We start from the raw sequence: 13,835 nt of genomic DNA, 5'->3' as shown, positions 1-13,835 counted from the left end.
CTGTTACAAACCTGTCATATGCATAAAAACTCTTTTTAGGACCTTAACAAACAAAAACTGCAGCTGGGCCCAGGAAATATTTTATGCTTTTACATTTGCTCTTCAGAGACAGGAAGTGTTAGAGAATTTTTCTTTTTTTTTTTTTTTTTGTAAAAATAATATTGCTCTCTACATACCATATGCTGAAGAACTTTTCTCTTCCAGTTTTCCTTTTCTTTCCATTCTAGCTGCACCTGCAAATTGAAGAATGTATCACATAAGGCCAATGTCTGGCTGATGACCTAATTTCTTGTAAAAGTCATTAGACTGTAAAAAATCCTAACGGCACACAATATTAAGAAACGTACAAACAAAACAATTATTTTTAATGCCATTTTACAATTATTTTTATTGTCTAAAGCACTGGAAACAAAAAGTATTGTAGTTTACCAACTTCTGAATGCTTGTCCTTCTCAATCACGTTCTTTAATATTTTCTCCTTCAGACTCTCAAAACATTTCTCCTTTATGGGCACAGAGCACTGTATCTCTGTCCCTTCAGAGCTCACTGATGTGGAAGACCTCTTTTTTTTACTATTCCCTTTGGGTAACTTGAGACTATTGGATAAAGGCATTTCCAGATGTAAGGCATGTACATGGGACGAGGGTGCTGAAAACAAGAAGATGGATTTACTCGGCGTTCCACAAGGATTGCAGCCAGCCAGGGCTGGGTCAGATCACTGAAATGTCAATATTGCTCACACCATCATCACATTTAACAGATCATTACTGCACATGAATGCCTAGATCTTGATCTTACACACAAGACAACAGATGCTACAGAAGGTTTCTTCCTATATTTTGGAATTTGCATTCACTTTTAAACTACCTGTACTGGTTAAAATATACTTTTGCTATTACACTATTGAGACTTTTTGTTTCCTTTTTCTTTTTTTCACTGTAATAGGAACACATGAGAAGAGTAACAATTAAAGGTGCTGACACTGTCAGTATCATTTAAGTTAATGCTCCATTATGTTAACAGAGAAATTAAGCTCTGGTACAATATTTGTGGTCCTATGTATAAAACATTTCTGCTCATTGAATTTTTCATTGATTTTAATAATATTTACATAATTCACTTTCTTTCATTAATCCACATTTAAATAAGATGCAAAAGTACCATGACCTGTCAGAATTCAGCATCATATACTGACAATTCTTATCCTGCACTATTTAGAAAAGTTTATTCAGTGAAGTATTTAGTTGTTGTTTCAGCTCTTTATCTGATGCAAGTTAGTAACAAACTGTAAACAAAGCAAAACTGAAATTACAATTTTCACTGCTAATATTTATAATAATTTTTAAGTAATCCAACTAGAATAAAACTTATTTATAAGGAACATTATTGAAGTAATTCAAAACTCTCTATTACTGTGTCCATCAATATTGTTAGAGCTTCAAGATTCATCAAATCGTAATTAGGAAAGTCTACTTTTCATCAGATCCTTGGCCCATTTTAGGACCACGCCAAGGACATATTGTACAAAAATGCAGCTCTGTGAAGTCACAAAGGGCTCAGGTTTTTCTGTACCAGCTGTAAAAACTTGGAGGCACCAATTACCTTCGGTGTCTCTCAACAGAAGAGCCCAACAAAATCATAAGCAAGTAAAAAAAGAATCCTGAAAAATATCTGCTATTGGCCAAGATATTCAACAAGACAAAATATGGAGCTGATGTGGAATGCATTAAATAAGTTGCATTAAGATAATTTAGTAAATTCATCAGTCATAAAAAGATTCTGGGGAAAAGGCAAGAACAAATCAAGCCTGCCCAACAGGGACAGACCAACCCAATTCTACTGGGACAGAACACACAACACCTGCTCCCACTGCTGAGCCCTCCTGGGAACACAACCACAATGCCACTAGTTGGAAAGCTGAAGGGCCAGCAAGAACAATGGAAAGTGGTGCATCACCTCTCACAGCACCTTTAGTGCCAGGTGTCCCCAGCTGCAGGGCAGCTCTGTGCTCTGTGCTGTGCAACCCAGGCAGCAGCAGCTGCTCAGCTCTGTGTGCTGGCTCCTGCCACACAGCACGAGCTGCACAGCCACACCTGGGCCTACCTGACCCTTTCCACTGCCTCAAATCAACCATCCCACATAAGAGCATAATCCTTTTAAGGCTGATTCAGGCTCTTGCCTATGTCTGTATTTCAAGTGCATTTAGCTTGCTGGAATACTTATCATTGACACAAAACTCTATCCAAATTATTCCTTTCTTAGGTTTCCTAATTACCATTTGTCTCTGTTACAGGACTGAACTGCTCTGCCATCTGTAGAGCAATAAGTATATTTTAGCACATTAGTAAAAGAAAAATGTGACACTTTCCCACATCATCATGCTATCAACGTCTTGTCTCATTTCTAAAAAGAGCTCAAAAGGAGCACCCAAATGCACGTAATTCATTTAGGTCACTGCCATTTTGATGAAAAGATGTGAGAACACTCCATCCAAAGAATCTCAATGTTAGATCAATTTGTATTTAAACTTTATTATTGAGAAGAAATCCTGACCTGACATCCAAATATGATTTAATACCAACAGTCACAACACAACAAATTTTGGTATCTCAATAATTTTCAACACAAGCACATCTGACAAAGTGATTAGTAATTGCTTGAGGGAACACTCATATTGGGCAGAAATCTCTCCAGTCAAGCAAATACCCATCTTGCTGTCAGAACTCCCCAAACTGCCTTTCTATAGTAACTTGAAAATAGAAACTGCTATTATGCCTGTATACATTGCAATGTTATTCCTGGCTTTTACTTTTCTTCATTGAAAATCATTTTAGATAAAGAATCTTAAATTCTCAAATCCTGCATAAAGTGCCAAAGCTTGCAAGCTCTGCTTTTCAACTGTGCAATCACTATGCCTTACACATAATCACAAACTTGGACAAGGTGGTCAGTCAGAAGGGCAAGTAACAAATACAACCAGGAAATATTAGTTCCTTTATGGAAATACTTTTTTTTTTTTTTTAACTGCTACTTTTAATTGCAATTTTATTCCTGTTAAGGAGTCTAGCCAGCCACCTCCCACACAGTGAGTGGGAGGTCTGCAGTTAACACTCGGCACAGAGAAAGACGACCAGAGATTAGACTTGGTAAACTACTGATTTTGTCACCATTCCAGAATCAATTTTATCACTAGAAGACTAATTGCAGATTAAAAAGAAATGCAAACCACAGCATTCCCAGTCCAGTTTATAACATGCTTCCAGTTCTACTTCTCCTGTTACAGAAGAGAGAAGTGACACAAGCCCCCTCATGCAAATACAGGCACAGGACAGGATGTTGTGCCACATGTACAACAGCATAACCGGGCTAGCAGTGGTATTGTTTATTGCAATTCATCAAGCTCAAATGAATTGTAGCAATCTGAAGCAATTTATTTTGTTGACTGATATTCTATTTCCTGGCTTTTCATGTTTAAAATAATATCATAAATACAATTATCTACATTAATAAACTTAAATCATATTGCAATAGAAATATAAATCATGCTGGTCATATCTAATTTAGTGCTTTGAATTTCCAGTGCATAGGATCAATTTTATATCTAAACAGATTTTAAATTGCATATCATAGACTAACACTGGAACCCTGCCCAAAATTATGTCTTTAGGAAGAATAAGCTGATAAAACAGTTCTTGCTTGCCTCATGACCAGCCCAAACTGGGAACTTCAGGGAGAGATGAGAATGGCAGGCATTCAAATTAGGGAGTTATTTGGGAGTTATTTATTTATTCAAATTTGACTGTTAATAGATGGTTGAAGCAAAACAAACAGCCACAAAGTAACATGATAAAGTAACAAGATGAACAATAGTTTATCCCTCTTAAAAGCAAGGTCAACCAGAAACACTGGCAAGAGTTTTTAAAAAGCGACCAATCTCATTTTCTGAAAATTTTGTACATCAGCTGTTTCTTGTTCCTGCTGCAGTAAACTGTTACCAAGGAAATTATATAAAAGTACACAATGGTTTTTTTTTTCTTTTAGTCTTAAATTCAAATTTCTCCCATATAGTTAACGTAATGTTACCCTACCAGCAAAATCATCTATTGGTGTTAAAATAGAAAATAGCAGCTAGTGATAATATTGTCATATCAGCATTACAAATATTATATTGTTAGATTAGGAAGTGTAACAATATAACAATATTTTCCTTTTACTTAAACTTCAAAACCCAGATAGCTTGCTGAAATTATGTTTGCTCAATATTTAATAGTTAAGGTAACATAAATGGTGCAGGGGTACAGAAGCCAAGAGAAAAGATCACAAATTTAAAGAGAAGCAAAACTAGAGAAAGACCTGAACTTCAATATATTCGGAGTGGCAAAACTACTGTGCATTGCAAGTATTCTGATTGACTGTGGATTTAAAATCTTTGAAATGCTAAAGTGATCGAATGCCAGCTATTTGCATTTTAAGCAGTTTGGCAAAAGAAAGCAAAGATTTTTAGTTACGTGTGTGCAGTACCAGGTGATCACAAGTAGGACCTCACAACAGTTGAATAAAGCACTACCTCTGTTCAATAACTAATGGATAGTGTACAGGTGTCTACCCAAGGGCACAGTACTTCCATGGAGACATTGGATTGAAGGAATTACCACAGAGCTTTTGTTTTGCCTCTACAAAATGTTATGGTGTTCATTTTGAAATCTATGTGCTAATACTGTGAGCTGTCATTTATGCACTGGCACTTCAGTGCACCTAGTCCCTCTCCTCTGAAAACACCACGTCAGTACCTTCTGAATAAAGTCACTAAAATGCATAATTTTTAACAACACCAAATTATTTTTTTCAATTGACTCAACTAATAGCCTCCATCAGAAGTCACAATGTGCAACATCACAAATCTCTGGGCTTAAACCAGCTCAGTTCTTTACAGAAGGATTAGGGATCAGACCAGGCTGTTGCAGGCTAAATACCATTGTGAGGTATCTCTTTAACGAATCAAAGTGTCTACTTTAATTATTACAAAGACAGCAGGTCTAACTGAAGTGCACTTAAAAGAATGTAGTCATGTCAAAATCTAGAACTCCAAATGTGTCTAGACTGTGTTAATAAAATCTTAGCAGCAGAAATACCGTAAACAGATGCAGATTTATAATAGTTTTTTCAGAGCAAGAAAACACAATTACAGAATAGTTTGGATTTTACACCAGCATTCTCAATTTGTAATGGAGAGGATCACAATCCATACATTTAAACAATGCAGTGTATTAAACTGCACTTAGGTTGATGTTTCTGCATAATGAAAATTAACTTTTCTCAATCATTTCAAGAATTGAAAGGAATGAGAAAGGAAAGCTTTGGGCACCTCTCCTGTATCTATTTGCTTGCTAGTGTTTAAACAGATAATGAAGAAAGTACTGATAAATAGAGTGGATCCCATTTATTTTCCTGAAGCATGCAAAAATTTGGTGTAATTATGTGTGCTTCAGGAATGTGACTTGAGAACCTGTGCTGTTCCAAAGGCAAAATGATGCCTTCTAAAGCAGAGAATACAACAAATTTATTCAATAGTGTAGACTAATTCCAGATGTTTCAAACCTCAACTTTAAATTTACATTTTTCTTTTTCTTCTAAGATTATGAGGATAAACATGTTTTACCAGAGTTAAAAGACTGGGACGAATCCCAAACACATATGAATTTTACTTATAGAGTCCTGGTGCTACCACTGACAGAGGCAGATAGCTCCAAAACCTGCAATGAAATCTGTGAATTAAAGATATCAAACTGCTTAGTTTAGTCTTTCTGGCCACAAAGCCGATACTCAAGAAGCTATTGGGCTACCTGCTGCAACCTACTGAAAACTTCTAACATTTTGACAGAAAGTCAGCATGAAATCTCAAGACACAGTTCCATTTATTGCATGATGGAAAACTGTGATACATGAAAATTAGGAATAAAACACGAGCCTGGAAGTAAAAACCCATAAGACAAAAAATGTAGCTGGCAAATCAGTTCCTTTAGAGCTTATAACTCTTAAAATTATATAGATATGAAAAAGGGCTCATTAAACTTTGTATACAGTATAAACTCTGTGGTCTGGTAGAGGTTGCAAGCACTTCTGGCTTCCCACTATGGACTCAAGTAGTAACAACAGACAAGTTGATCATGGAATTTTTCCCTGACACAAATTGTGTGGACATGTCACATAATTCTGAGTCATTAAATAAAGGTAGCTCTAAATGAAACTTATTCTTTCTTTTATTGCTTCATCTGTGGCCAAGACTGAGACCCAGCTCAACAAGAGGGTCCAAAGTGCACTCCTGAGTGCTGGGTTTAGAACCAGATCAATCTGCCCTGAGCCAGGCCTATGACAGGAGCAGGCAACTTCCAGCATTACCAACTACACATACAATGAGCTAGAAAATACATCAGAAAAACCAGAAGATAAAATTCTAGTAACTGAAATGAGTTTCACCAAACAGGAAACGGATGGCTGTTGGAAGCTGTTGATTTATGATCTTGTTCAATGAGTGGGCAAATACAAAACTCCCAAAAGCACTTCTCTTAGTGGCAATAGACATGACATAAAAAGGACTTTTATAGAAGTAATTTTCCCAGGAAACTGTAATTCTGCTGCTATGCCATGTATCAAGGGCAAATGAAGACTGACATGGTTTCACTCAAGTAATTAAGCAGCATTTTAATATTTTAAAAAGCTTAAGTGGTGGCTCACTAGAGATACACACAGCCCTTATTTTGACAAATCAGTTTAAGAGATTCATAGATTAATAGACCAAGATACAATTTAACTGTCATAACTCTATCTTTTAAGGTTATGCTGTCCTCCCTTACTATCAATGACATTTATCAAAAACTTTCTGAGCATAATATAATAATTTGATATTTTCCACTCTTCCTACTTTTCTGAACAATTTTCTCATAAAACAAAACAGAAAAAGGCTTTAAAAGAATTCTTTCTCAGAAGCCAGTTAAAAATGGTATAATATCAACATATAAAAAATTCTATAAACACCTAGCCTTATAAAGAAATCTATAAACGCCTAGCATACACTGGATGAAAACATCCCACTCTTATGGTCAGCTGCTCCCACTGTGTAAATCCTTCCCCAGATCTCTCGGTTATCTCCATTCAAGTGCTCCATGTGAACAACGGTAAACTCTTACAAAAGGAGAGGCAGCCCAGAGCTGCAGCACTGGGCTTTGCACTGAGGCTAACCAAGTCTATGTAAAAGTTTTTGAGGATTTTTCAGAAATATTTTTAAGTAACATTTTGCAGCAAGTGAAGGACAGAATTTCCACCGCAGAGACGCAAAGCAGAGGAATGCTGACTGTCTTTGAGAACACTACTGTTTTAAAGCTGAAGCCACAAATTAGTATGTTAGTAAAAACTTCACTTTGTTAATTATTTTTACAACTTTTAGCAACAGCAAAAATATTTTTGAAATACTGCTTACTACATTCCACACTCTCACATTCTCATTAAATTACGTTACAAGTGCCAAAGCAGCCCTAAGCCAGTGAAGACAAAGAATATGCAGATGAGTGGAGTCCAGAAGAGAGGCAGGTTTTTGAGTGTGCAGAAACGAAAATAAAAAGCATCCCTTCTTTCTGTGGGATTAAATACACAGACATTTTAACCCTATAAGTATAAATCTCTCTGGTTGTATACTGAATCTCTTTACCTGAAGCTGTTGTAGCTACTCTTCCATCAGTTACTGCTTTGGAAGAAAGATATGTAATCATCTGAATATCTTCCTTGCCTTTACTGGAATACTCATTATGGAAAGTGGACTCTGCAGATAATGGCGCTGTAACTTCCGAACTACGGCTTAAATCAAGAGGGAGACATGGTCCACGCTTCTCAAGTGACACATGAGCAACATCAGGTACTACATAAAAGAAAAAATGTCATATTAAAAAAGACACATGGGTCCAACAATCAAGTCTGGATTGCAGCGTTACATAACATAGGAACAGCAAACAGCTTTAGCTACAGCACTTCAAAATTTCCCATTAGTTGAAAACTATGAAAGGTCTAACTTTTATGATTCAATTTCTCTTGGGCAGTTCTTTATTAGATTAAGATACATTACCCTCCAATTTTGATGACTGTTGGTTTTGACCACTGATGGAGAACACTTTTCCATCAGTAACTGAAGAGGGAGAAGAAACTTTTTCTAGAGAATCATCAGGCAAGGAGCAAGTGGCTAAACGCTGTGATCTTCTTCTCCGTTGGCTATGTTTGTAGGATCTAGGGGAATTCACTGGCTGTGATGGACCTAAAAAGAGATCTTTCAATGTTCATGAAGCAGAGAGATACACCATCATCTTACCGCAGCATTTGAGATCTAAAGATGGGGGAGTTCTTTTAATAGCTCTTATTTGCAAAGCTGGTAATCACAGCCAAACTGGTAAAAGTAATTACAGAACTGTGACTACGAGGAGCAAAGAAAGACTTTTGCTCAAGACATGATTCTGGTTTTTGCTTATTATAAATTACTAGGACACCTACACTTCCCCACTGGTAAAAGTGATTGTTTTAGGCAAGCAGTGTATTTACAGTAAGCAACCCTCCCCATAAAACCCACGCAGCAGGTGACTTATAATGGAAGGGGGGCAATAGGATTTAACAATAAACAGAACAATTGATCACAGTTAAAAGATCTAAAAAGTCATGGATAGTGTTAACATACAACTTAAAAAAAAATAACTGAAAACAGTGTTTAATTTTATATCCCACCTCCTGCCTTCTGATAACCTGATATCAATACCCCAACTGAAATTCAAACACACACTGCCAATGCATGGCACAGTAAGAAGGCTGAAGAACTTTATACTTAAAAAAGCCCAAACAAATGGGAGAGGAGGACTGATATAGGTTAATATAGGCCTGATTCATTAAAAACAAAAAACCCACATTCCCCTACCTTACTTCAGTATTACCCAGTTCCACAAAATTTTGTGTTAGAGAAACGTTTAAATTGCTATTACTGTAAATCACTGCTCTCTCCTTTGTGTAAGCAGTTTTTAGAGACAGGTATACAGATTTAAAAATTAGGACACAGCAAAACTAACTTTCCACTAGAGGTAGAAAAAAGTTGGAAGCCAAAGATTAAAGACAACACTAACAAGACCTAAGCTACTAAGTAACCAAGCTTCAAATTATCTGGTTTTTTAAAAAAATTGCTACAGAGAAGTCCAACTTAATCCAAAATAAAAGCATGCTTCAGGAAAGCTACTTACCATTGCTCTAGGGGTGGGGATGGAAGGCATATTACAATATAGATGACTGCTAACATTTTGTGGGGACAAAATACAATTTTTACCAATGTGTCCTGAATAAAGAAGGCTGAATTTGCACTCCTCCCTCTCCCACTCATTTAATGTTATCTATGAGCAAAGATTAAAAAGAAACTTGTCTCATAAGTGAAAATACAAAATCAAGGTTGAGGGGAACACATGATGCAGGTTGAGTCTTCCATCCTCAATCACTATACTAAAATGAAAAAAAAATGTAGCTTTTGACTTAACTGAAACTTGCATTTATGTTAACCTCATGTAATATTCTTTAGGCAAAGAATCTGGCACTAAGCAACACTAAAAAACCTAATGTGATCACAAAAAAAAATCATAGGAATACCTTAATATTCACAAAAAATAGCATATTCAAGCATGCAGCATAAAGCTTTCCCTATTCTTCTAATAAACTGTATCTTTGTGCTTGGCAAATCAGTTACACATTAAGAAGCTGAACACCCATGGGATTTTTCTGGGACAAGGAAACACAATTTTTAATATTTCTCCACCACAGATCTTGAATTCTCTTTCACATAGTGTTTGGAGGAAATATCACATAAGGTAACGAATGGCACAGCCAACAGGTACAGAACATCAGCCTGCTGAAGGTGAAGTTTCAGAGAAGGAAAGGTCCACACCAAAGTGTATGTCTTTTCTTTTTAATGAATCAGGCCCTTTTCAGAAGGGAGGTTTGATTTTTCCTGTATCGCTGTTAATGCTAGTGTGGAGATTTAAGCTAGAAGGAAAGCCAACCCTTAAAAGCCATGACTCTATAAATATCAAGATATTATTTAAATGTATTATTTATGGTAGAGTATTATGTGACTTGACTTTTAAAATAGTGAGCTACCCCTAATTCTCCCACTTGGACATTTTATTTAAAGCAGATTCACTTTTAAAAGCAATAGCCATTTACAACCAAAGAAAATTTCTGTATATCTCTTAGTAGTTACGGTATTTTTTTTAAAATGTCTGTGCTCACTAGTTTTATTTATCACAGAAGAAGGAAGCTGAGAGACCAGCGTCAAATCCTCGACTTGTATTAATTCTGGGGAAAGTGGTGATTTAGGGGGCTTTATACACCCGGAAGAATCTCCAGATTCTTGTTTGCATTTCTTGCTGCGAGCCTTTCCTGAAGACAAAGTTGAGGATAACAGTGCAGGTTTCTGAATGCTGGCAGAACTGCTAATATCAGCTTCATTTTTTTTCTGACTTTGTGGTTTAGGTGAAATCTCCTGAATAAATAATAAAAAATTGATACTTTTATTTCAGTTTCTTCGTTGTAGTTCTTGTATTCTATTTTGATCTTTTTAAAAGCAATTTTAGCACTCAAACACATAATAAAGCAACATTATTTTAAGTACAAATAAAAACTATTTAAAATGCACCATATTAAATTTTGCTTTTTTTAAAGGAGCACTACCAATTTTTTTCAGTATTCAGAATACTCAATTCGTACTATTTGAAATACCTACGAAAAACCTGAACATAAAATATTTTCCCTCTAATCCCAATTTAAAAATTCAATAAAGTATTTTTAGTTTTCTCCTTCATCTTCATTGTCAGTGCAGTCTCCGAGCAGAACCTGGAGAGCATCTCTTCCCAGCCAGACCACAGACACTGATGTACCATCACAGAACATCTCATGCTGGAAGGGACCCAGAAGGATCCTCAAGTCCTCCTCCCTGCTCCTCACAGGGTGCCTGCTGCTGAATCATGACTGGGAGAAGTGTCCTTGAACTCTGGCATTGCTAAGAGCAAACAATCCTTCCTCAGAAGGATTGCAGTTCTAAAGAAGGTTGCCAAGATTTTCCCCACACAGTCATTTCCCCTTTTCCAGAGGTCAAAAAAAAGAAAAAAAAGAAAAAATAAGAAAAAAAAGGGCAATTCCTCAGGAAAACTATATCTAAGAGGGAATTTTTATCTTTGAGAAACTGAAAAAGTTGATAATGCTCCTTTAAGGAATGTCTGAAACAATGAGAAGTTTCCAATACTGAGCACACTCTCGCACAACCCCTTTCAGTGCTGGGAGTCTGGATTTCACCACATTATAGATTTGTGCAAACATAAAGAAATCACAACTTCTAGCACCACAGGGTTAAACAGACTGCTAACTGTCAGGGGAAAACTGGCAGATGAAGAGTTAAAACAGTTTTTGAAGGAAAAGAAGTCAACATATAACACATCTTTCCAAATTCCTCAATTTTCATCCTTCTTAACACAAACAGTACTATTTTTAGACCATTAGCATGCATTGACAGACATTAGCACTTGAAATTTTTCACTGGAAGTTCTTCCTACATTACCAAAACTGTGCATGTGTTACAACTTGCCTAATAAGGCAATATCTGAATATAATTTCTTAGGCCTGTCTCCCTTTTCATCCCAGTTACATCACACAGCATAGTAACATCTAATAAAACCATAACTAACAAAGCAGAAAGGTATTTCCAGAACATGTGCACCACTTTATCCAAACTAGAAACATCACCTCTCTTGTGAGTTAAGGGTATTATTGAGTTTTGATATAAATTGCAGTTTTATTTTCCACTAGAACTTCCCATGTTCCAATGGAGGAAAACGAAAAAAAACCACAAAACAAAACCCCACAAGTGCACATTCTACATCTGTAAAAGGGTGCCCCTGAATTCTACATGAACGGCTCACTGGGAGTATCCTGTAAAGATCCGGTGCAAAATATCCCATGCAGCAGACATCAGTTCTACCTTGCAGAACTCCATTACACACATACTAAGTGCAGTTTATTCATTTAAATAAAATATTCCATGAACTGTAGAGTATACCTATGCTGGTTATGAGAGGTAGTATCAGAAATTAATTAGAGTCGTAACTTGTAAATAAACAATTTTATTGTTCATCTTCACAGATGTGAAAGACATACTACAGCATCCATTACTTTCAAATTACAAAGTTATTTAAACAAGATTAAAAAACTTAAATTAAGATTTTGATAAGGTGCTTAACCTCTTAACAGGACAAATTAACATTAAAAACCTTAATGAATTAATGTTATCCATCTACTCAGGTCTTGGTCAAAAGGAAATATAACATGACATACCCTAATACAATTAAATAAACTACTGTATCTGCAACTAATCATCTGAGGTTTTGGGTTTAAGACAACTGTAAACTAAAAATGTATAAATATAAACAAAAATTTGCATCAACAGAGTCAGTTTTCGGCTATTGGCCTGAATATTTCTACCATATTTTGCATTACATTATTAAAAAAACCTACCAGATACTTTATCCATTCAATTTTATAGCAGTAGCAGACAAAGCCTCTGAGGAATGTCAGCTTCACTATCGGAAAACCTTTTGGGGAGGTTTATAACTCGGCCATTTTAATTTCACTTTGCACAGGAACTCAGTGAAAAAAGCTTTAAGCTCAAAAAATTTCCTCCCCACATTCAATCGTTTAAATGTTTGTGAGGTTTCTGGTTTTAGCTATACACAAAAGAATAGGACTATTTGGGATTTTAGATGCCTCTTTAAAAGAGCTTAACTGTTATTTCCAAAAAATGAGGTTTTTCAGACCATTAGCATGTAAACAATGACAGAGACATCTTGTTTTTTATATCTGATCAATAAAACAGGAACAGCCGAGTTACTAAGTCTGAGAAATAACAAAAAGGTTATAGTAAATATGCACTGCAGTTTATACTGTTGCATACACAGTCTATGTAAACCACAAAGTCCCATTCACCGTAATGGGATTCTGCATGGCAAGATTTACATTGTAATGATTCTCCCAAAAACAACATGCTGTAAGCCATTTCACAGTTTTTTGCACATTGAAAATATCACACACAGTAGCAAGAAAATCATAGCATCTTTAATATGCAAAAATTTGAGAAATGGAATGTCATGTCAGTACACTGTAAACCTTTATGCAAAATATCGGTCAATGCATCGGCACCGCAGTGGTTCCACCAGCCCTGACAGTGACAGCATCAAAAACAGAAAATCAGGTTCCATTGACTCTCATCCAATGCAGCATCAATGGAAAAACCAGAGCAATGCAATTATATATCAGCTCTAAAGAACCAGTACAACCAAAATATCAAATCAGGTCTGGGGTAGGGACTGATCATAGAGTGTGCCGGGGCTAAAGAACACAAGTGCTTGCTAAAGAATTGCAGGCAGCAAGGCTACTTCGTTCAAATGCTGCTGTTAAAGAATGAAAATGCATACAAAAAAGCTGTATTAAAGATACATTAAGGCTCTGATTTAAATAATTGGAAAACAAAGATGTCCTGAATCAAGACCACTGTTCATCCTTAGCTTGCTTTACCATGCTCAGGCATTCAGCCCTTTTAAAATGCAAGATAATGCACAACTCGGAGTCAAGCAATGCCTGAACACAGCACAATAAGCCAAAGACAAAATGGCAGCCTCCAGATCCTGCCAATATGCAGGTTTAAAAATCAGACCCTTAACATTATTTAAAAGTTTCTTTTTTGTATTTATTAAAATACACACTCTTGCAAAATG

The 13,835-nt window shown here is 36.0% G+C and overlaps 1 protein-coding gene across 4 annotated transcripts in view; it reads right to left on the bottom strand.

Moving 5' to 3' along the window:
- PHF20L1 (PHD finger protein 20 like 1) overlaps nt 1–13,835 on the bottom strand; it is a 52,672-nt gene that overhangs the window by 16,987 nt on the left and 21,850 nt on the right. For all 4 annotated transcript variants that reach the window (XM_039715377.1, XM_039715378.1, XM_039715379.1 and 1 more), the window contains 4 exons: nt 10,303–10,555; nt 8,117–8,302; nt 7,706–7,912; nt 177–233 (listed from right to left, as the gene is read on the bottom strand). In XM_039715377.1, coding sequence (XP_039571311.1) covers nt 177–233; nt 7,706–7,912; nt 8,117–8,302; nt 10,303–10,555 — 703 coding nt within the window. The remainder of the gene's footprint in view (nt 1–176; nt 234–7,705; nt 7,913–8,116; nt 8,303–10,302; nt 10,556–13,835) is intronic.

Source organism: Passer montanus, unplaced genomic scaffold (assembly GCF_014805655.1).
Source record: "Passer montanus isolate IOZ18808 unplaced genomic scaffold, ASM1480565v1 scaffold33, whole genome shotgun sequence".
Classification (NCBI taxonomy): domain Eukaryota; kingdom Metazoa; phylum Chordata; class Aves; order Passeriformes; family Passeridae; genus Passer; species Passer montanus.
Note: the sequence above shows the minus strand (reverse complement) of the source record. Positions and strands in the feature narration are given on the sequence as shown.